Below are 24,508 nucleotides of genomic sequence, written 5' to 3' on the forward strand. Positions count from 1 at the left end.
TTTATTGTGCCAAAATGTCTTAATAAAGTTGTTCATAAAAAAAAAATCATGTAATATGGTGTCTCACTGTTGCGACAGGGTCTCAGTAATAAAGAGCATGGGACTTGTTTATATTTAAACATGAACCATTTATTGTTAGTATTTAACTATTTACAGATCCCAGGTTACTGTCATGCACCGTGCTGCTTCCATGCAAGTCGGATGCTTCCAGTTCTCTGAGTTTCTTGCCACGTGAATTTATACATCGTGGGAGGTGCTATTCTCCAGTCCCACGTTAACGCTTGCTCTGCCAAACACCGTTACATTACAATTGCATGCAGGCACAATATCACAACACCCCCTTTCTTCTCAAAAGAAAATATTCCTCCCTTCCAAAGGAGTATCACAATACAATCTTAGAGTAATAGAGGTCTACAGCACTGAAAAGGCCCTTCAGCCCATCGCTTCTGCGCTGGTCAAAAATAACCGCCTAATATTCTAATCCCATTTTCCAGCATCTTTGGCATTAAAGCAGATGTGCATTATGCACATCTAAATACTTCTTAAATGTTAAGAGGGTCTTGGCCTCCACTATCCTTTCAGGCAGCGAGTTCCAGACTCCCACCACCCTCTGGGTGAAAAGGTTTTTCCTCACATCCCCTTGAAACCTCCTACCTCTCACCTTAAATCTATGCCCCTGGTCATTGATCCCTCCACCAAGGGGAAAAAATTCCTCATATCTACTCCCTTCTTGAACAATTGTACCACACTGGCTATCCTCCAGTCCTCCGGCACCTCTCCTGTGGTCATAATTTTATTCATCTCAAGTCATGTCCCCCCTCAGTCTCCTCTGCTCCAAGGAAAGCAAACTCAGTCTATCTAATCTCTCTTCATAAAATTAAAAATCTCCAGCCCAGGCAACATCCTGGTAAATCTCGGCGACTAGGGGCTTTTCACAGTAACTTCATTGCAATGCTAATGTAAGCCTACTTGTGACAATAATGATTATATTATTCCAGTGCTATCACTTTCCTCCTGGATTCCAGAACTGCATACAATACTCTAGCTGTGGCCTAACCAATGTTTTATACAGTTCCAGCATAACCTCCCTGCTCTCAAATTCTATGCCTCAGCGAATAAAGGCAAATATACCATTTGCCTTCCTTTTTTAATATAAATTTAGAGTACCCAATTATTTTTTCCCCCAATTAAGGGGTAATTTTAGTGTGGCCAATCTACCTAACCTGCACATCTTTGGGTTGTGGGGATAAAACCCACACAGACACGGGAAGAATGTGCAAACTCCACACGGACAGTGACCCAGGGCCGGGATTCGAAACCGGGTCCTCAGCGCCGCAATCCCAGTGCTAATCACTGTGCCACCGTGCTGCCCTACCATTTGCCTTCTTAAGCACGTTATCCAGCGACCCCGCTACCTTAAGGGACCAGTGTACATGCACGCCAAGGTCCTCCTGATCCTTGGTGCTTCCCATTGTGCTGCCAATTATCATGTATTCCCTTGCCTGTTGGTCCAGCCCAAGTGCATCACCCCACAGTTATCCGGATTGAATTCCATTTGCCACTGATCAGCTGTCTAGATCCTCCTATAATCTAAGGCTATTGTCCTCACTATTCACCACCCCACCAATTTTCGAACTTAATGATCAACCCTCCTACATTCATATCCAAGCTATTTGTATAAACCACAAACAGCAAGGACCCCAACACTGATGCTTGTGGGGCCCCACTGGACACAGGCTTTGTGTCCCTTCGGCCATCACCTTCTGCTTCTTGCCACTCAGCCAATTCTGGATCCAATTTGCCAAATTTCCTTGGATCCCATGGGCTCTTACTTTTGCCATCAGACTCCCATGTGGAACCTTATCAAAAGCCATACTGAAGTCCAAGTAGACTATGTCAAATGCATTTCACTCATCTACACACCTGGTCACCTCTGCGAAAAATTCAATCAAATTCGTCAGATATGACCTCCCCTTAACAAAACCATGCTGACTGTTCTGGATTAATCTCTGCCTCTCCAAATGCAGTTTAATTCTGTGTCTCAGAATTGTTTCCAATAGTTTCCCCACCACGGAGTATAGACTGACTGGCTTGTAGTTTCCTGGTTTATCTATTCCTCCCTTCTTGAACAATTGTACCACATTGGCTATCTTCCAGTCCTCCGGCACATCTCCTGTGGTCAGACAAGGAATTGAAAATTATTGCCAGTGCCGTTGCTATTTCCTCTGCCTCACTCAACAGCCTGGGTTACATTTCATCTGGCCCTGTATATTTATCCACTTTTAAGCCTGCCAGACCACTCAGAACCGTATCTCTGTCTACGTTAATTTCTTCAATTTTATTAGAGCCCTTCTCCTTGATTTTTATACATTCTTCTAGTGTACCAGTTACTTCCTTTCATCTTGGCCTGGATAGTATCTTCTTTCTTCCTAAAGACAGATGCAAAGTACTTGTTTAGTATCTCTGCTAATTCTCCTGACTCCACGTGCAAGTCCCCTTTTTATTTCTAATCAGCCCAACCTTTTTTCTAAACCACCATTTTATTATTTATATTCTTATGGAAAGCCTTGGGATTTCCTTTTATATTTGCTGTCAGTCTCTTTTCATGCTCTCTTCTTGCTTTTATTAGTGTTTTTCACTTCCCCTCTGGTCCTTCTATATTCAGCCTGATTCTCCATTGTATATTCTACCTGACATCGGTTTTACACGCACTTCTTCCTTTTTATTTTAATTTCTATCTCACTCGTCATCCAGAACGCTCTGGAATTATTTGTCCTACCTTTCTGGCAGATGGAATACAATGTTGACAAATGTGAGGTTATCCATTTTGGTAGGAATAACAGCAGAAGGTATTATTATTTAAATGATAAAATATTAAAACATGCTGCTGTGGAGAGGGACCTGGGTGTCCGAGTGCATGAGTCACAAAACGTTGGCTTACAGGTGCAACAGGTGATTAAGAAGGCGAATGGAGTTTTGTCTTTCATTGCTTTAGGGATGGAGTTTAAGACCAGGGAGGTTATGCTGCAACTGCATAAGGTGGTAGTGACGCCGCACCTGGAGTATTGTGTTCAGTTTTGGTCTCCTTACCTGAGAAAGGACGTACTGGCGCTGGAGGGTGTGCTGAGGAGATTCACTAGTGTTATGGGTCAGGTTTTAAAGAACCCCAAAGTGTATCATGGAGTTCACCTGACCCACAACTTTTAATAGATTGTGGTATGGGGAGCACACGGCTCACTCGACAGGTATGGTATAGCAGAAAATGGATCAGCGGTTTTAAAAATAAAACAATGTTTATTCTATGAACTCAAGTTAACCTTTCTAAAACAAACAGTGAACATCTTAGCAACCAGTAAATCAACTACACCCCCCAAAAAATACAACACTAAGTAATCTGTATGCTGTTCTTTTAACATCCAAAAGGCTTATCACCAAACCCGCCATCCAGAAGTCGATCGAATAACTCCATCAGATGTTTCAAATGTTCTGTCCATGTCTGGCTGAAAATTACCAGATCGTCGATGTATACAGCACAATTGGGTAATCATGAAACGACTGTGTTAGTTAACCGTTGAAATGTGGCTGGGACGTTTTCCATGCCAAATGGCATAACTTTGAATTGGTATATACCATCTGGAGTCACAAAATCTGAAATCTCCTTCGCCCTTTCGGATAAAGGTACCTGCCAGTAACTTTTAAGTAAATCCAGTTTGGAAATAAAAGCTGATTGTCCCACTTTCTCAATGCAATCCTCCAAACGTGGGATAGGATAAGAGTCTGTTCTTGTAACTGCATTAACCTTTCTATAGTCCACACACAAACGTTGGGTACCGTCTGGTTTAGGCACCATCACTATGGGTGAGCTCCATTGGCTGCAACCCATTTCAATTATGACATTTTTAAGCATACTTTCAATCTCTTTGTTAACCAGTGCCAATTTTAAAGGGGTAAGTCTGTGTGGATGTTGTTTGATTGGAACAGCATTTCCCACATCTACATCATGTATAGCCATTTTAGTACTTCACAATTTATCTCCACAAACTTGCCCATGTGATATCAATAACTCTTTCAGGTCAGTTCATTTTTCCTCTGGAAGATAACTCAACAAATTATCTCAATTTTTAAGAACATCCTCATTTTCCAATTTAATTTCAGGTATGTCGAATTCACAGTCATCTGGATTTGGTTCGTCACTTTGAGTTAGAATCATTAAAACCGCCTCCTTTTTCTCTCCTTCCCTTTCAAAGTACCTTTTAAGCATATTCACATGACACACACAGTGATTCTTCCTTCGATCTGATGTTTTTACCACATAATTCACCTCACTTAATTTCCTTTCAATCTGATAAGGTCCACAAAACCTAGCTTTTAAAGGTTCACCTACCACTGGTAACAACACTAAAACTTTATCTCCACTGGCAAAACTACGAACTTTGGATTTCTTGTCCGCTACCTGTTTCATCACATTTTGTGCAACTTTTAAATGTTGTCTAGCCAATTCACCTGCTCTATTTAATCGTTCCCTAAAATTTAACACGTAATCCAATAATGTAATTTCCGATTTCTCACCCACCAATTCTTCCTCAATCAATTTAAGTGGTCCTCTTACCTTATGACCAAAAATTAGTTCAAAAGGACTAAATTTGGTTGACTATTAGGAGCATCCCTAATTGCAAACAGTACGAATGGAATTCCTTTATCCCAATCATCTGGATAACCTTGACAATACGCCCTCAACATTGTCTTTAATGTCTGATGCCACCTTTCTAACGCTCCCTGCGATTCTGGATGGTACGCAGTTGATTTAAATTGTTTTATTCCTAAGCTATTCATTACTTCTTTGAATAACCTGGAGGTAAAATTTGATCTTTGATCCGATTGTATTTCTGTGGGTAGTCCATATCCCGTAAAGACTTTCAGTAATTCCTCCACAATCTTTTTAGCTGTAATATTACGTACTGGAATGGCCTCTAGAAACCGAGTAGACACATCCATTATAGTCAAAAGATATTGATTCCCACTTTTTGTTTTCGGAAGCGGTCCTACGCAATCAATTAGGACCCTTGTAAAAGGTTCCTCAAATGCTGGAATGGGTATTAATGGCGCTGGTTTCATCACTGCTTGAGGTTTCCCTATCACTTGACATATGCGACATGATTGACAAAATTTAACTACATCTTTATGTAGTCCAGGCCAATAAAAATGTTTCTGGATTTTAGCTTGAGTTTTCCTTATCCCCAAATGACCTCCCACTGGTACCTCATGTGCTACTCGTAACACTTCCTTTCTATGCCCTACCGGCAATACTACTTGATGAACGTCTGCCCACTTTTCATCCGCCTGCATATGTAAAGGTCTCCATTTTCTCATCAAGACATCACTTTTGCGGTAATAACACTCTGGTATACACGCAGATTCCTCTTCCGTGTATGCTTTCTGATACATCCGTTTTATTTCTATATCTTTTTGTTGTAACTCCGCCAATTTTCCTGAACTAAAAATATCCGCCACATCCGCCACCTGTTCTTGTTCTTTTTCAACCATCTGATCAAAAATCGTTTCTGACAATTGCACTTCAACTTCATCTTCACTCTTTGATTTCTCCTCTTATCTTAACCTGTGACTTTGTGACCTTGTTACTGCACAATCTGGAAAAATCCCAGGATATTCGTCCTTCAACACTTCAGTTGTCTGATTTTCCACTGGCTTATCCACCACAGTAAGCATCACTCCCACTTGCGATCCAGCTATATCATTACCCAAGATAAACTGTATTCCTGGACAAGATAGTTCCTCTATTACTCCTACTACCACTGCACCACTCTTCACTGGACTTTCCAACCTTACCTTATACAATTGAACACTACTCCTCTCACCCTGAATTCTACATATTACCACCTTTTCTGGCAACATTCTTCCCAAACTACATAACTCCTCATCTCTTACCATTAAAGATTGACTAGCTCCCGTATCTCTTAAAACTGTGATTTCTTTACCTACTCCTAGATGACGGGACTGGGGGCATTCTGGCTAGGTTTGCCGATGATACAAAGATAGGTGGAGGGGCAGGTAGTATGGAGGAGGTGGGGAGGCTGCAGAAAGATTTAGACAGTTTAGGAGAGTGGTCCAAGAAATGGCTGATGAAATTCAACGTGGGCAAGTGCGAGGTCTTGCACTTTGGAAAAAAGAATAGAGGCATGGACTATTTTCTAAACGGTGACAAAATTCATAATGCTGAAGTGCAAAGGGACTTGGGAGTCCTAGTCCAGGATTCTCTAAAGGTAAACTTGCAGGTTGAGTCCGTAATTAAGAAAGCAAATGCAATGTTGTCATTCATCTCAAGAGGCTTGGAATATAAAAGCAGGGATGTACTTCTGAAGCTTCATAAAGCATTAATTAGGCCCCATTTAGAATACTGTGAGCAATTTTGGACCTCACACCTCAGGAAGGACATACTGGCACTGGAGCGGGTCCAGCGGAGATTCACACGGATGATCCCAGGAATGGTAGGCCTAACATACGATGAACGTCTGAGGATCCTGGGATTATATTCATTGGAGTTTAGGAGGTTGAGGGGAGATCTAATAGAAACTTACAAGATAATGAATGGCTTAGATAGGGTGGATGTAGGGAAGTTGTTTCCATTAGCAGAGGAGACTAGGACCCGGGGGCACAGCCTTAGAATAAAAGGGAGTCACTTTAGAACAGAGATGAGGAGAAATTTCTTCAGCCAGAGAGTGGTGGGTCTGTGGAATGCATTGCCACAGAGGGCGGTGGAGGCCGGGTCGTTGAGTGTCTTTAAGACAGAAGTTGATAAATTCTTGATTTCTCGAGGGATTAAGGGCTATGGAGAGAGAGCGGGTAAATGGAGTTGAAATTAGCCATGATTGAATGGTGGAGTGGACTCGATGGGCCGAATGGCCTTACTTCCGCTCCTATGTCTTATGGTCTTATGGTCCTCCTGATACACATGAGTAAACTTTACCCACACAAGTAAATTCTTTAAAGAGATCTGGCACCTTCTTATCAATCACCTCTTGATCAATCTGTACAATCATTTGCACTTCCTTCGCTTCACTTGGGCTTTCCTTTACCACTTTAACAAACCCTACTGTCTTATCCTGTTTTACCACATCAGCCTTCCCAGGGCTTTTCTTCAACCACCAACAATGTGACTTTACATGGCCTAGTTTATTACAGTGAAAACATTTGAAACTTTTCATTTCTTTTCCACCGTTCGGATTTTTTTTAAATCTGAGGTACACTCTCCTTATTGTCTCCCATCAGATCACCTTTACCTTTACCACTTGAGTATTTCTCATGTCCCCAGTTTCTATCCCTCATAGGCTGAAACTGATGTCGGAAACCAAGCTTTGATTTATGAACTAATTCATAATCATCTGCGATTTCGGCTGCTAATCTCGCAGTTTTAACCCTCTGCTCTTCTACATAAGTTCTCACTACATCAGGAATTGAATTTTTAAACTCCTCCAAAAGTATAATTTCTCTGAGAGCTTCATATGTTTGGTCGATTTTCAAAGCCCTTATCCACCTATCAAATTTACTCTGTTTGAGCCTTTCAAACTCCATGTATGTTTGACCAAATTCTTTCCTTAAATTTCTAAACCTTTGTCTGTAAGCTTCAGGCACTAGTTCAGATGCACCTAAGATGGATTTCTTCACCTCCTCATGCGTCCCAGATACCTCCTCCGGTAGTGATGCAAACACTTCACTAGCTCTACCTTCCTGCTTTGTTTGAATCAGTAATACCCACATGTCCTGTGTTTAGCTACCTTCTCAAATGAAATGAAAAAGGCTTCTACCTCCTTCTCGTCAAACCTTGGCAATGCTTGGACATATTTAAATAGATTCCCACCAAGCCTTCGACTTTGACACTCTTTCTCACTATTCTCATCACTATCATCCAACTGTACGTTTCCCTTTACGTCTGCCAATTTTAACTGACTGTCATGTTTCATGGCCATTTTCTGAAGTTTAAACTCTCTCTATTTATCTTTTTCCCTGATCTGTATCTCCCTTTCTCTTTCTTTTTGTTCTGCTAGGGCTATTCTTTCTTTTCTCCTTTCTTCTCTCTCCTTTTCATTTTCCCTTCTCTCTCTTTCTTTTTCCTTTCTATCCCTTTCATATTCAAGCTGCTTTAATTCTTTTTCATGTTCAAGTTGTTTAATCTGCAACTGGATCTTTGCCATTTCTAATGAGTCAGACTATCTCAGGCAACTTTGAATGCTTAGCCACCGCCATAATTACCTCATCTTTTCGCATTTTGTCAAGTAATGTTAACTGCAATGTTTTTGCCAAATCTAACAGTCTGCTTTTAGTCTCTGTCCGTAAGGTACTGCGTGTGACAGTCTCCACCCCCAAAAACCTCTGAGCCTCTGAAAGAGCCATTGTCCACAACACACTCCCCACTTAAACTAAAATACCACACCTGAAAAGCAACCACAATATGCTCACCCCTCACTGTCTTTAAGTTCACTAAGCCAATTCAATAGATAGACTTATATCCCCCTCGAGCCCCCAATTGTTATGGGTCAGGGATTAGAGAACCCCAAAGTGTATCATGGAGTTCACCTGACCCACAAGCACGGTAGCCTTGGGTGTCTGTGCGGAGTCTGTACATCCTCCCCGTGTGTGCGTGGGTTTCCTCCGGGTGCTCCGGTTTCCTCCCACAGTCCAAAGATGTGCAGGTTAGGTGGATTGGCCATGATAAATTGCCCTTAGTGTCCAAAATTGCCCTTAGTGTTGGGTGGGGTTACTGGGTTATGGGGATAGGGTGGCGGTGTTGACCTTGGGTAGGGTGCTCTTTCCAAGAGCCGGTGCAGACTCGATGGGCTGAATTGCCTCCTTCTGCACTGTAAATTCTATGATAATCTATGATAACCTTTAATAGATTGTGGTATGGGGAGCACACGGTTCACTCTACAGGTATGGTCCAGCAGAAAATGGACCAGTGGTTTTTAAAACAAAACAATGTTTATTTTATGAACTCAAGTTAACCTTTCTAAAACAAACAGTGAACATCTTAGCAACCAGTAAATCAAATACACCCCCAAAGAATACAACACTAAGTAATCTGTATGCTGTTCTTTTAACATCCAAAAGACTTAACAAACCTCCAAACAGGAGCACATCAGGGTTTACATTCAAGACTGAAAACATTTATACTTCTTCTGAATTCACCAAATGATCCAGAAATAGTTTTTGGATGAGAGATCAACAGCAGTGCAGCTCACTTTTAACTTCAGATTCAGCTCACTGAAAAAACAGACACACCCCAAGCTTTCTCAAACTGAAACTAAAAAGCAGAAGTGGAGCTCAGCTTCACCCACACTCTGACATCACTCCAGTAACATGAGCAGCTCCATTTCTTAAAGGTACATTTCTTAAACACTCATTTCTTAAAGGGTACTCTCACATGACACTAGGTTAATCCCAGAGTTGAGGGGGTTGGATTATGAGGAGAGGTTGAGTAGACTGGGACTGTACTCGTTGGAATTTAGAAGGATGCGGGGGATCTTATAGAAACATATAAAATTATGAAGGGAATAGATAGGATAGTTGCGGGCAGGTTGTTTCCACTGGCGGGTGAAAGCAGAACGAGGGGGCATAGCCTCAAAATAAGGGGAAGTAGATTTAGGACGGAGTTTAGGAGGAACTTCTTCACCCAAAGGGTTATGAATCTATGGAATGCCCTGCCCAATGTAGCAGTTGACGCTCCTTCAATAAATGTTTTCAAGATAAAAATAGATACTTTTTTGAAGAATAAAGGGTTATGTTATGGGTGGGAAAGTGGAGCTGAGTCCGCAAAAGATCAGCCACAATCTTATTGAATGGCGGAGCAGGCTCGAGGGGCCAGACGGCCTACTCCTGCTCCTAGTTCTTATGTTCTTTCCCCTTCAAAGTAATAAACCGTCACATTGCCCACACTACTTTGTCTTTGAAAGTGGCCCATTGTTTCGCCACCTTTTTTTCTGCCAACATTTGATTCCAACTCACTTGACTCAGATGCATTTTTATGTCATTGAAGTTGTCTTTCCCCCAATAATTATCCCTGCTCTGGGTTGCTCCTTGTCCTTTCCCATGGCCAGCCTAAACCTACATACAATGCTCACTGTCCCCTAAATGTTCTCCCACTGATATCTACTCCACTAGGGCCATCTCATTCGGTGCCTAGCCTCTCGTTGGACTGGAAACAAAATGTTGCAGAAAATTATCTTGAACACATTCCCGTACCCACACCCCTCTTGTGCTTTTGCACTATTCCTATCCAAACTATATTTGGATAGTTGTAAGTCCCCCATTATAATTACACTATAATTCTTACACCTCTCTGTAATTTCTTTACAAATTTGTTCCTCTACATCCCTTCCACTAGTTGGTGGTCTACATACTACACTGATCAATGTTATTGCACCCTTTTCATTCCTTACATCTCGCAAGAGTGATTCCATCCTTAACTTCTCTAGAACATCCTATCTCTCCAGTACTATAATGCCATCTTTAATCAATACTGCTAATACACACACCCCCACCCCACCACTTTTCTTCCTTTCCTGTCTCTCCTATACACCTTGCACTTATGAATATTTAACGCCCAGTCTTGCCCTTATTTGAACTAGGTCTCAGTTATCATATCGTATTTCCATTTGTCAAACTGTGCCTGTAGTTCTTATTAATAAATCTTATTAACCACACTCTACACATGCATATTAACCCTGATCTAGGCTTTTCTACTTTCCCCCTTACACTGACCCCATCTAATAACTTACTATTGCCTACTTTAATTCTATCAAACTCTCCACTCTTCATTTACCTTGATACTACTCTGATATATCCCCTTATATACTATTTCCCACTGCCAGTTTCTCCTCTTCACTCTGAATTTCCTCTCAAGTTCCCTTCTCCCTGCGCCACTCGAGTTTAAATCCGCCCCCATAGCAAATCTCCTCATGAACACATTAGTCCCAGTCCTGTTAAGGTGTAACCCGTCCTCTTGTACATGTTCCATGTGCCCCAGAGCCCGTCCCAATGCCTCTGAAATCTGAAAGCCCACCCTCCTACTCCATTTCTCCAGCCACATGTTGAACTGCTCAATCTTCCTATTATTAGTATGTTCACGTGCATTTGGCACTGGGAGTAATCCTAAGATTAGTGCTCTTGACTTTTTAACTTCCTTCCTGACTCCCTAAAATCTGCTGTCAGGATCGCATCCCTATTTCTACCTCTGTCTTTGGTCACGATGTAGACCACCACCTCTGGCTGATCACCCTCTCCCAAAAGAATGTCTTGCATCCCCGAATGTGGCATTGCTGAGGCAACATACCATCCTGGAGTTATGTCTACAGCAGTAGAAACACCTCTCTGCTCCCCTAACTATGGAATCCCATACCCCTATATCACTTCCACTCTTCCTCCGCCCCTCCTGTGCAGCTGAGCCACCCATGGTGCCATGAACATGGCTCTTACTGCAGTCCTCTGTGGAACTATCTTGCTCAATAGCATCAAAAATGGAAAAGTGGTTAGAGGGTGTGATAGCCTTGGGAATCGTGCACTACCTGCCTGTTTCTCTTAGATATTATGACATTCGCCCATTCCCTCTCTGCCTGTGTATTTCTTAGCTGCTGTGGGACCACCTCTCTCCACATAATCCAGAGAAAGAGTAAGACTGGCTATTTACAACTCTGAAATATCACCCATCTCTGTCCCTACCTACTTCCACTGACTCTTATCCTTTAAAATACCACATTCCCACTCCTATTTCCAAACTAATTGGCCCATGTCCCTGGTCATTTTTTAAACCCATGCCTTCTACAGTTCTTTCAGACAATATTTTTATTATTTTATGGGATGTGCATGTAGCTGGCTAGGCCAGAATTTTTATTGCCCTCCCTAATTGCTCATTCCACCCACCCTTGGGTCTGAGTGCTAACTGTGACACATTTGACATGCTTTATGTGAAAGATCGTACAAGGCCATGCAGGTAAAGAGCCTGGTTTAGCACAGTGGGCTAAACAGCTGGCTTGTAATACAAAACAATGCCAGCAGCGCGGGTTCAATTCCCGTACCGGCCTCCCCGAACAGGCACCAGAATGTGGCGACGAGGGGCTTTTCACAGTAACTTCATTGAAGCCTACTTGTGACAATAAGCGATTATTATTATAGGTACAGCAAACAATTAGAAAGACAAATGGCATGTTGTCCTCTATTGCAAGGGGTTTGGAGTACAGGAATAAGGATGTCTTGCGGAGATGCCAGCCCCAGCATTACATTCTTTCCAAGTTGAATGTATGAACGCAACCCTGATGCTGAAATAACACACATCAAAGACATCCTGCGGGATAATGGCTACCCTGACCAGACCATTTAATGCTGTATATCGCAGAAATTTATGAACAGGCCCAAGGTGGTCATTTTCAGCTCTGAAATGTGTCCAGTCTATCTCAGGTTATCCAGGAAGCGAAAACTATCTGCAAGATCCAAGTGACGGGTGAATTTAATTGTTTCACGCTGCTACAATGCCGTAGCAACACGAGTGGTAGTCTCCACTCACACGATGCTGCCAGCAAGCCAACAGGACATTCGGCCTGTCACACAAATGAGTAATGTGGTACATGAATTTTAGTGCCAGTGTGATGCTCGGTATGTAGGCTGTACGTCCCAGTGACTGTCGATTCATACTTGTCCCTTCTGCTGTTCACAACAGGCAAGGTAGAGATCGGACCCAACCAGCCCGTGCTTACAAAACTGAAAACACAGTGTCTAACATTAGATGTGATTCCAGAAATGGACAATATTTGGTAATTAATCCTCAATGTGCAAGGAATTACGCTGACAACCAATTTAAGATTTAAGTTGCAGCCATTTGCTGCTTGACCATTCAGGGTAAAGCTGCCTGACTTAAATGTCAAATAATGGTTGGCAGTTAACTGTCAGTCACCATCAATTGGTGTATTCGCCAATAGTTGTTTTCCCTTTATATTGGTATTTGTGCAACGTGTCCTGATGGGAGCAAAACAAAAAGCTTATTTTTTCAGCAATACTCAAAGTCTGTACTGCGAAACGACTAAGAGAATGTAGGTATAAAAGGTTATTGGACAGAGATTTAGTCAAACCTTCAAGCAGACAGAGGGCTAGCAGAGAGACCCAGCATGTACTGACTGGTGCGACGAGAATGATTACTTGGAAATCAGGCTCCTACCCAGATTGTAATGGTAATACTGCTGCACATTAACATTACTGTTTAAACATTTAGCATGTTGTTTCCCTGGCTGGGAAATCTAGAACATTGGGGGCATAACCTCAGGATGAGGGATCGATCATTTAGGACTAAGAAGTTTTCTTCTGATTGAAGGGCTGAGAATCTTTGGAATTTTGTCCACAGTGGGTTATGGATGTTCCATTGTTGAATATATTTAAGGCTTAGATAGGTAATATTTCTGGGCTCTCAGAGAATCAAGGGATATGGCGAGTGGGTGAGAAAACGCAGATGGAATCCCTGCCAAAATTCTGAAACATGGTGAAAGCATCAGAAAAAGTGTCCCTTTTGCTGAACACACAGAAAACGAAAGTCCTCTTCAAACAAGTTCCAACAGCACAACACCTCCCCTACTGATTACAATCAACGGCAAGATCCGGAAAATTGTGGGCCATTTTCCATATTTTGGGAGACTCCTCTCAATGAAGGCAGACAAAAATTCATTATTGTTCTAACGCGCTAGCCTTAACTTCGGCCAACCGAGGAAAGGAGTGCTTGAGGTTCAGGATCTCAAACCTGAGGACTAAGGTATACTGGGCAGCAGTGATCTCCATACTCCTACATGCTTCGGAAACTTGGACGACCTACAGCAGGCATCTCAAAAGGTGTCATCAGTGGTGCCTTTGACAAGATCCTCCAAATCCCAAGCCAACATGCCCAAGGTGCTAGTGACTTACAATTGGCTCTGCTGGACAGGTATGTCTTTCATATGGCTGATACGGACTCCAAAGCAAGTGCTCTGCTTGGAACTCAGTCACGACAGGAGACTCCCAGGAACACATCAGACACGCTTTAAGGATGTCTCAAAGCATCTCTGAAGAGGTTCCTGGCTTGTGACTGATCAAAATGGAGAAAGTCTATTTGGGAAGGCACCGACCACATTGAAGGACTTCATCGAGAACACGCAGAGGCAAAGTTAAGGTGTTATAGAGACAAACCTTCCAACAATTTTCCTACCAGACCCTCCAAGCACCACCAGTCCACATCTGGCAGAGTTTGCAGATGGATCAGCCATTTAAGAACCCATCAAACCAGAGTGCAATAAAGTCACTTGTGATTTTGAGGGACTACCTAAGATGAGGCATTGAGGTAGAAGATCAGTCATGATTATACTAAATGGCAGAGTTGGCTCAAAGGATTGTAGTGTTCACTCGGTTCCTATTCCTTATGCTTTTATAAAGATAAGTTGCTGATGGCAACAAAATCCATGGGTCAGATGAACAAAATTACAGAAGCAATTACAGAACATTAAATCCCAAATGCTCATTCTAACTACTTAATAGGTCAAAAGTAATCTTCTAAAGTAAAAATACATTAAGATGTACATTGTGTAGCATGATATTAAAGTACTTCAACTTCAAAAGGTTGGGATCATGTGGAGCATCAATATGCAGGCAAACTGTTCCATATAGCAGGATGAAATCATTTATTTTTTCTTATACGAGACGAAGAATTTCTGAAATAATTCCAAAGCCATCTTTAACTGATTGTAGGGGCCATGTATTGTGTACACCACCAAAACCTGAATACTTACTGACATCAAAAGCAGCTTTAAGGGCCTGAATGTCTGTTGCAACTCCTGACACTCGATAGATTCCAATCTCCTCCATTCCGCGCCTTTCAATCTCTTCCACACATTGCCGCACTATGTAAGGCACCTTGGATCTTTCTCGTCTGGTAAAGGAAAAAATGTGTTAATGCTGAGCAGTATTTTATATAATGCTCATATAAAGCAGATAACATCTGTGGAACTGTCAAGCTGTCCAATTATTTAAATACCCTGCCCCTTAAATTTTGAAAACAAACTAGCCTACTGCGTCTAGGAGTTGAAAATATTAATGCCCGCTGTTTTAATAGCCATTTGTTTGTTGACATAACCCTGAGGGCTTTCATTGTAGCATTATTATTGCTTAACTGCTTTCATAATGCATCACTATCATAGGTTAGTAAGGCATTAGCAGTCTTTGATGTGGGGATTTAAATGTATTCAATGGTTTTTATCAATGACAGTGTCTTTCTATATATCTTTAACAGATACTCTGGAGGTGGAGGGCAGGATTCCATTCCGCCCCACCTCCCTGGAATGGAAATAATTCTGGCTGGGGGCTCATTTTTGCGGAGTTGGGAGCTTTTACAGAATTGTTACAGAGCAGGGGCTGCCATTCAGCCCATCATGTCTTCACCAGCTCTCTGAATGAGCACCTCACCGTGTGCCATTCTCCTGCCTTCTCCCCATAACCCTACAGATTCTCGATCATTTCACGAGTGGGAACAGTTTCCCCCTGTCTATTCGGTCCAGGTTCCTCATGAAAATCTCCTCTCAGCCTTATCTACCTTCATAACTGATGTTTCTTATCCTGGTAACCAATTTCGTAAATATCTTCTGCACTCTAATGCCTCCACATCCTTCCTAAAATATGGCACCCAGAACTGTACACAAATCTCCAACTTAGTGTTCAAAGATGTGCAGGTTAGGTGGGGTTACGGGAATAGGGTGGGGAGTGGTAGAGTGCTCTTTCAGAGGGTCGATGCAGTCTCAATGGCCAAATGGCCTCCTTCTGCACTGTAGGAATTCAATGGCCCGGCTGGATTAGGAGATCCCTCCGGTGGGAAGGGCTGGAGTTTCTATAGGTACGTGAAGAGAAAAAGGTTGAAGACAAAGTTACAGTCAGAAACAGGGGAATGTATAATGGGGCACAAAGAAATGGCCGAACAACTAAATACATACTTTGATTCTGTCTTCATAAAGGAGGACAGAAGATACCAGAAATGCTTGGGAACACAGGGTTTAGTGAGAGGGAGGAACTGAAGGAGATCGATATTAGTAAGGTAAAAGGTAAAGTTGCCATAGTCCCATATGACCATAAACTGTTTTCTCCTTTGAGGGGGAGATCTGACTAGTGATGATTTAATCTGAGGATCACCACACCTCAGGTGAGGGGCAAGGTTGAGAAGGCAGATTTTCACGAATACCTTCAATATTAGTAGAGAAATGGTGATGGAGAAATTGATGGGATTGAAGGCTGATAAATCCTCAGGGTTGAGTACGTAAGGAAGTGGCTCGAGAAATACTGGATGCATGGTGGTCATCTTTCAAGATTCTCTGGAACAGTTCCTGCAGACTGGAGGGTAGCTAATGTAACTCCACTGTTTAAAATGGGAGAGAGAAAACGGAATCATAGACCAGTAAGCCTGACGTCGGTAGTGGGGAAAATTCTAGAATCCATGATCAAAGATTTTATAGCAGAGCACTTCGAAAACAGTGGCAGGATCAGACATAGTCAATATGGTTTATGAAGGGGAATCATGTTTGACAAATCTCCTGTAATTCTGCATGGATGTAACTAGTAGTTTAAAACATTTTTTTTTTTTTTTTTTTTAAAGAGTAACCAGTTCAATTTTTCAATTAAGGGCCAATTTTTAATGTGGCCAATCCACCTACCCTGCACATCTTTGGGTTGTGGTGGCGAAACCCACACAAACACGGGGAGAATGTGCAAGCTCCACACGGACAGTGACCCAGAGCCGGGATCGAACCTGGGACCTTGGCGCCGTGAGGTTGCAGTGCTACCCACTGTGCCACCGTGCTGCCCTTACTATAGAGTTGTTGAGGGTGAGCCAGTGGATGTGGTCTATTTGGACTTTTGACAAAGTCCCACATAAAGGATTAGCGTGTAAAATTAAAGCACATGGGATAAGGGGTAGTACATTGAGATGGATAGAAAACTGGTTGGCAGACAGGAAACAAAGAGTAGGAATTCACGGATCTTTTTCCAAATGGCTGGCAGTGACTAGTGGGGTACAGCAGAGCTCGGCACCAGGACCCCAGCAATTCTCGATATATATATATATAAAAGATTTAGATGAGGGAATAAAGTGTAATTTCTCCAAATTTGCAGATAACATAAAGTTGGTGGGAGAGTAAGCTTTCAGGAGAATGCAGAGGTCCTTCAGTGTGATTTGAGTGAGTGGGCCAATGAATGGCTGATGCAGTAAAATTTTTATAAATTTGAGGTTATCCACTTTGGCAGCAAAAACGGGATGACAGACTATTATCTAAATGGCTATAGATTGAGAGAGAGGAATGTGCAATAAGATAAGGGTATCCTTGTACACCAGTTGCTGAAGGTAAGTATGCAGGTGCAGCAGGCGATAAATGTGGCAAATGGTATGTTGGCCTTCATAGCAACAGGATTCGAATACACGATCAGGGATGTCTTGTTGCAATTATACAGGGCCTTGGTAAGGCCATACCTGGAATATTGTATGCCGTTTTGGTCTTCTTATCTGAGGAAGGATGTTCTTGCTCTAGAGGAAGTGCAGCAAAGGTTTATTAGAATGATTCCTGGGATGGCAGGACGGATGTATGAGAAGAGATTGAGTCGGTTATTATTGTATTTTCTCGAGTTCAGAAGAATGAGGGGGATCTCATAGAAACCTATACAATTCTAACAGGACTAGACAGGGTGATGCAGGAAGGATGTTCCCGATGGCGAGTGTGTCCAGAACTAGAAATTACAGTCTGAAGATACGGGGTAGACCATTTAGGACAGAGATTAGGAGAAATTTCTTCGCTCAGAGAGTGGTCAGCCTCTGGAATTCATTACCACAGGAAGTACTTGAAGCCAAAATATCATATTTTTTCAAGGAGCTGTTAGGTATAGCACTTGAGCGGAGGGGCTCAATGGATATGGAGGAAAGGTGGGATCAGGCTACTGAGTTGGATGATCAGCCATGATCATAACAAATGGCGAAGGACCGAATGGCCTCCTTCTGCTCCTATTTTCTATTTTTCTTCACGCACAGCAACTGTGACTCAGAGTCTCTTACTTTTTTCCTTACTCTGACCCCACCTATTATTATTATTCTTGATTTTAGTTCTATATGTCTCTGCCAGTATTTTGTGCACCTTGGTATTGCTACACAGGGCAGCTATTAGGAAATTGCGTCCAGAAATGACGTAGCAGGCAGTTTAGGGATTAAATCGACTGAGGGAAAATACTGCTAGCACGGTGTCAGAGGGAAATGCCCACATCTGGATGAGTTCCATTGGCCCAGTCAGACTTAAACTCATTTGTGGAAATGCACACAATGCCGTAGATCCATTGCCCTTCGGTAAACTCCTGTCTGACCAGCTATCAGCCCATTACAGAATCTGATGGCCTCTTTGTCCGTCAATAGGAGGTCAGTTGCATATAAATAGCATGGCTCTGTTCTTTTGTATAAACGGGAGTGGGCAATCAGCCAAGATAACAATGTTAGAGAACCTTTGTTTGAGGGGCTGGGCAGAGCTTAGAGAGAGAGAAAAAAAGAATGCTGTTTTGAACAGGCAGAGGAGAAGGCTTTGGAAATCGACCAAGAAAGGTCATGAAAGTTATAGAGGGTAAGGCTTAGAAAATCTTCTGAGAGAGTTATGAAAGTTGCCACCGAGGCAAGCTTTGGAAAGGGTTCTGAACGAATGTCCCTAACAGAAGAAAAATTGCTTCGTAAATGCAAGTATTGCCCTTGTCTACCTGAGTAAATAGCATGAGAGCTGCACGTTCTGTTAAAATGCTGTTTAATGGGAACTAGAACATAGAACATAGAACAATACAGCGCAGTACAGGCCCTTCGGCCCACGATGTTGCACCGAAACAAAAGCCATCCAACCTACACTATGCCATTATCATCCATATGTTTATCCAATAAACTTTTAAATGCCCTCAATGTTGGCGAGTTCACTACTGTAGCAGGTAGGGCATTCCACGGCCTCACTACTCTTTGCGTAAAGAACCTACCTCTGACCTCTGTCCTATATCTATTACCCCTCAGTTTAAAGTTATGTCCCCTCGTGCCAGCCATATCCATCCGCGGGAGAAGGCTCTCACTGTCCACCCTATCCAACCCCCTGATCATTTTGTATGCCTCTATTAAGTCTCCTCTTAACCTTCTTCTCTCCAACGAAAACAACCTCAAGTCCATCAGCCTTTCCTCGTAAGATTTTCCCTCCATACCAGGCAACATCCTGGTAAATCTCCTCTACACCCGCTCCAAAGCCTCCACGTCCTTCCTATAATGCGGTGACCAGAACTGTACGCAATACTCCAAATGCGGCCGTACCAGAGTTCTGTACAGCTGCAACATGACCTCCCGACTCCGGAACTCAATCCCTCTACCAATAAAGGCCAACACTCCATAGGCCTTCTTCACAACCCTATCAACCTGGGTGGCAACTTTCAGGGATCTATGTACATGGACACCTAGATCCCTCTGCTCATCCACACTTTCAAGAACTTTACCATTAGCCAAATATTCCGCATTCCTGTTATTCCTTCCAAAGTGAATCACCTCACACTTCTCTACATTAAACTCCATTTGCCACCTCTCGGCCCAGCTCTGCAGCTTATCTATATCCCTCTGTAATCTGCTACATCCTTCCACACTATCGACAACACCACCGACTTTAGTATCGTCTGCAAATTTACTCACCCACCCTTCTGCGCCTTCCTCTAGGTCATTGATAAAAATGACAAACAGCAACGGCCCCAGAACAGATCCTTGTGGTACTCCACTTGTGACTGTACTCCATTCTGAACATTTCCCATCAACCACCACCCTCTGTCTTCTTTCAGCTAGCCAATTTCTGATCCACATCTCTAAATCACCCTCAATCCCCAGCCTCCGTATTTTTGCAATAGCCTACCGTGGGGAACCTTATCAAACGCTTTGCTGAAATCCATATACACCACATCAACTGCTCTACCCTCGTCTACCTGTTCAGTCACCTTCTCAAAGAACTCAATAAGGTTTGTGAGGCATGACCTACCCTTCACAAAGCCATGCTGACTATCCCTGATCATATTATTCCTATCTAGATGATTATAAATCTTGTCCCTTATAATCCCCTCCAAGACTTTACCCACTACAGACGTGAGGCTCACCGGCCTATAGTTGCCGGGGTTGTCTCTGCTCCCCTTTTTGAACAAAGGGACCACATTTGCTGTCCTCCAGTCCTCTGGCACTATTCCTGTAGCCAATGATGACATAAAAATCAAAGCCAAAGGTCCAGCAATCTCTTCCCTGGCCTCCCATAGAATCCTAGGATAAATCCCATCAGGTCCCGGGGACTTATCTATTTTCAGCCTGTCCAGAATTGCCAACACCTCTTCCCTACGTACCTCAATGCCATCTATTCTATTAGCCTGGGGCTCAGCATTCTCATCCACAACATTATCTTTTTCCTGAGTGAATACTGACGAAAAATATTCATTTAGTATCTCGCCTATCTCTTCAGACTCCACACACAATTTCCCATCCCTGTCCTTGACTGGTCCTACTCTTTCCCTAGTCATTCGCTTATTCCTGACATACCTATAGAAAGCTTTTGGGTTTTCCTTGATCCTTCCTGCCAAATACTTCTCATGTCCCCTCCTTGCTCGTCTTAGCTCTCTCTTTAGATCCTTCCTCGCTACCTTGTAACTATCCATCGCCCCAACCGAAACTTCACACTTCATCTTCACATAGGCCTCCTTCTTCCTCTTAACAAGAGATTCCACTTCCTTGGTAAACCACGGTTCCCTCGCTCGACGCCTTCCTCCCTGTCTGACCGGTACATACTTATCAAGAACACGCAGTAGCTGATCCTTGAACAAGCCCCACTTATCCAGTGTGCCCAACACTTGCAGCCTACTTCTCCACCTTATCCCCCCCAAGTCACGTCTAATGGCATCATAATTGCCCTTCCCCCAGCTATAACTCTTGCCCTGCGGTGTATACTTATCCCTTTCCATCATTAACGTAAACGTCACCGAATTGTGGTCACTGTCCCCAAAGTGCTCTCCTACCTCCAAATCCAACACCTGGCCTAGTTCATTACCCAAAACCAAATCCAACGTGGCCTCGCCTCTTGTTGGCCTGTCAACATATTGTTTCAGGAAACCCTCCTGCACACACTGTACAAAAAAACGACCCATCTATTGTACTCGAACTATATCTTTTCCAGTCAATATTTGGAAAGTTAAAGTCTCCCATAATAACTACCCTGTTACTTTCGCTCATATCCAGAATCATCTTCGCCATCCTTTCCTCTACATCCCTAGAACTATTAGGAGGCCTATAAAAAACTCCCAACAGGGTGACCTCTCCTTTCCTGTTTCTAACTTCAGCCCATACTACCTCGGAAGAAGAGTCCCCATCTAGCATCCTCTCCGCCACCGTAATACTGCTCTTGACTAGCAGCGCCACACCTCCCCCTCTTTTGCCTCCTTCTCTGAGCTTCCTAAAACACCTAAACCCCGGAACCTGCAACATCCATTCCTGTCCCTGCTCTATCCATGTCTCCGAAATGGCCACAACATCGAAGTCCCAGGTACCAACCCACGCTGCCAGTTCCCCTACCTTGTTTCGTATACTCCTGGCATTGAAGTAGACACACTTCAAACCACCTACCTGAACACTGGCCCCCTCCTGCGATGTCAAATCTGTGCTCCTGACCTCTATACTCTCATTCTCCCTTACCCTAAAACTACAATCCAGGTTCCCATGCCCCTGCTGCATTAGTTTAAACCCCCCCAAAGAGCACTAACAAATCTCCCCCCCAGGATATTTGTGCCCCTCAGGTTCAGATGTAGACCATCCTGTCTGTAGAGGTCCCACCTTCCCCAGAAAGAGCCCCAGTTATCCAAAAATCTGAATCCCTCCCGCCTGCACCATCCCTGTAGCCACGTGTTTAAATGCTCTCTCTCCTTATTCCTCATCTCACTATCACGTGGCACGGGCAACAACCCAGAGATAACAACTCTGTTTGTTCTAGTTCTGTATTAGTGTATTAAGGATAAGAAACTACATATAATCTGTTTATGTTCGAGTTGAAGTTTAAATGTTATTTTCTTTTCCTTAGTTTTAATAAAGTTTGTTATAAAATAACCAAGCCCTATTTCTTATATTATCACTCCTGGAATGCATCGATTTGTCTGCACCTTCTTAAAATTAGAAAAGTTATGGCTCTGGTCCAGGCTCATAACCACTGTTGAGAGCGGACCAGGAATCTGTAACAGTATGCTTCTCTCATTTTTTCCTAGTTCCCACACCCCTGCCAAATTTGTTTAAATTTTCCACAACAGCGATAGGATCGTAGCTCTGGTTCTGTTCAGTAACAATCCACCCGGCTTCTCCTATCTCCCCCAGAGTTAGTTCCAATGTCCCAAGAATCTAAAGCCCTCTCTCCTGCACCATCTTTGCAGCCACATATTAATTTGTCTTATCCTCTTATTTCTGTACTCACTTGCGCATAGCACTGGGAGAAATTCAGAGATCACTACTAGGCCCTGCTTGCTAATTTCCTATCTAGCTCCCTATGGTGGTACGGTGGTAGTGGTTAGCATTGCTGCATCACAGCTCCAGGGATCCTGGTTCAATTCTGTCCTTGGGTGACTGTCTGTGTGGAGTTTGTACTTTCTCCCCGTGTCTGCGTGGGTTTCCTCCAGGTGCTCCGGTTTCCTCCCACAGTCCAAAGATGTGCAGGTTAGGTAGACTGGCCATGCTAAATTGCTCCTTAGTGTCCAATGATGTGTAGGTTAGGTGGATTGGCCATGCTAAATTGCCCCTTAGTGTCCAAAATGTTAGCTGGGGTTACCGGGTTACTGGGATAAGGTGGAGGTGTGGGTTTAAGTAGGGTGCAGAATCGATGGGACAATTCTATGAAATTCTCATGTCCATATTTCTTGCTATGTCATTATTATAAATGTGGACCATGACTGCTGGCTGTTCACCCTCCCCACTCAGGGTGCTCTGCAGCTGCTCAGTGACATTCTTGACCCAGGCAGCAGGGAGGCAACAAACCATGCTGGATTCAGGTGTGTGGCTGTAGGAATTCAATTGGGGAATTCCTGCATTACCTGCCTGTTCCAATTTGATTGTGTGGTGGTTACCCATTCCCTCTATCCGTGCATACTCTTAAATTGTGGGGTGACCACATCTATAAATGTGCTATTCATGATCCGAACCTCACAAATGGATTGCAGCAAAGCCAGCTGCTGCTCAAGTTCAGAAACTCAGAGCTTAAGCTGCTGCAAATGACAACACTTCCTACACAAATGGTTGTCCAGGACATGGGAAGAGTTCTGGAGTTCCCACGTTTCACATGATGTACACTCTTGAGATTGGAGCAGCTCTGCCATTCCTTTATTTATTAATCATGCTCCACACAAAAATCTTTACCAATATTAATAAACCTTACTACTACTGAGAAACCCCACTGAAGTTTAACACACTCACTAGTTATAATAAACCGTACATAAAAATAAATGATAAAAGATAATACATATCAACCACTCACTTGTTCCTTATTAGTAGTTCATAATATTTTTATTGTTCTTAATCATCCAGTTGTTGAGACTCAGATTCTGAGCATCAATATTCACCATCAACGTACGAGATTCCTGCGGTGTCACTTCTGGATTACTATTCCTATCTCAGCTCTGACGATCCTCAGTGGTGGATCGCCCCTCTGCTCTCTGAATTCTCACTGCTGCTCATGCTGTTTCTATAGTCCCTCTGCTGTGAACTCTCGCTGCTTGTAGTGTTTTTAAAGTCCCTCTGAACTCTCTCCGTTTCACGTGCTGTATTTATACTCTCTTTGCTCTCTGAACTCTCTCCTTTCTCATGCTGTTTGCATAGTCTCTCTGCTCTTTGCACTCTCCCCATTTCTCATGCTGTTTGTATAGTCTCTCTGCACTCTCTCCGTTTCTCATGCTGTTTGTATAGTCTCTCTGCACTCTCTCCGTTTCTTGTGCTGTTTTTATTGTCTCTTTGCTCTCTGTTCCCTGAACTCTCTCCACTTCTCGAGCTGTGTTTTGGCCCCTCTGCTCCCTCTGGCTTGCGATACGTTAACAAAAATCCAACCTATGGAGTACAAACGCTAAACCTTTATAAAAGACAGGTTATGTCTCAGCTGGAGTGTTGTGTTCATTTCTGGGAACTATACTTTCAGAAAAATATTAAGAGGAGATTTACTAGAATTGGATGACTGTTCCAAAGGGCTGGCACAAGCAAGATGGACTGAATGACTTTCTTCTGTGCTGTATCATCGTAAATCATAGAACTAGTTTAAAATAATCATTTTTATATCAGGAGTCAGGTAAACAGCTATAAGCCACTGAAATTTAAACTTGACAATTCATCTAAACCTTTCACTGTAATCGGATTACAATATTACAATTATGCCCAGGTGTAGGGAGACAACCTAGCATAGCC

General features: G+C 42.9%; 1 protein-coding gene across 1 annotated transcript in view; it reads right to left on the reverse strand.

Moving 5' to 3' along the window:
- The window catches only part of LOC140410916 (breakpoint cluster region protein), a 464,596-nt gene that overhangs the window by 80,217 nt on the left and 359,871 nt on the right, over positions 1-24,508 (reverse strand). The window contains exon 19 of the mRNA XM_072499748.1: positions 14,811-14,950. Coding sequence (XP_072355849.1) covers positions 14,811-14,950 — 140 coding nt within the window. The remainder of the gene's footprint in view (positions 1-14,810; positions 14,951-24,508) is intronic.

Source organism: Scyliorhinus torazame, chromosome 1, assembly GCF_047496885.1.
Source record: "Scyliorhinus torazame isolate Kashiwa2021f chromosome 1, sScyTor2.1, whole genome shotgun sequence".
Taxonomy (NCBI): domain Eukaryota; kingdom Metazoa; phylum Chordata; class Chondrichthyes; order Carcharhiniformes; family Scyliorhinidae; genus Scyliorhinus; species Scyliorhinus torazame.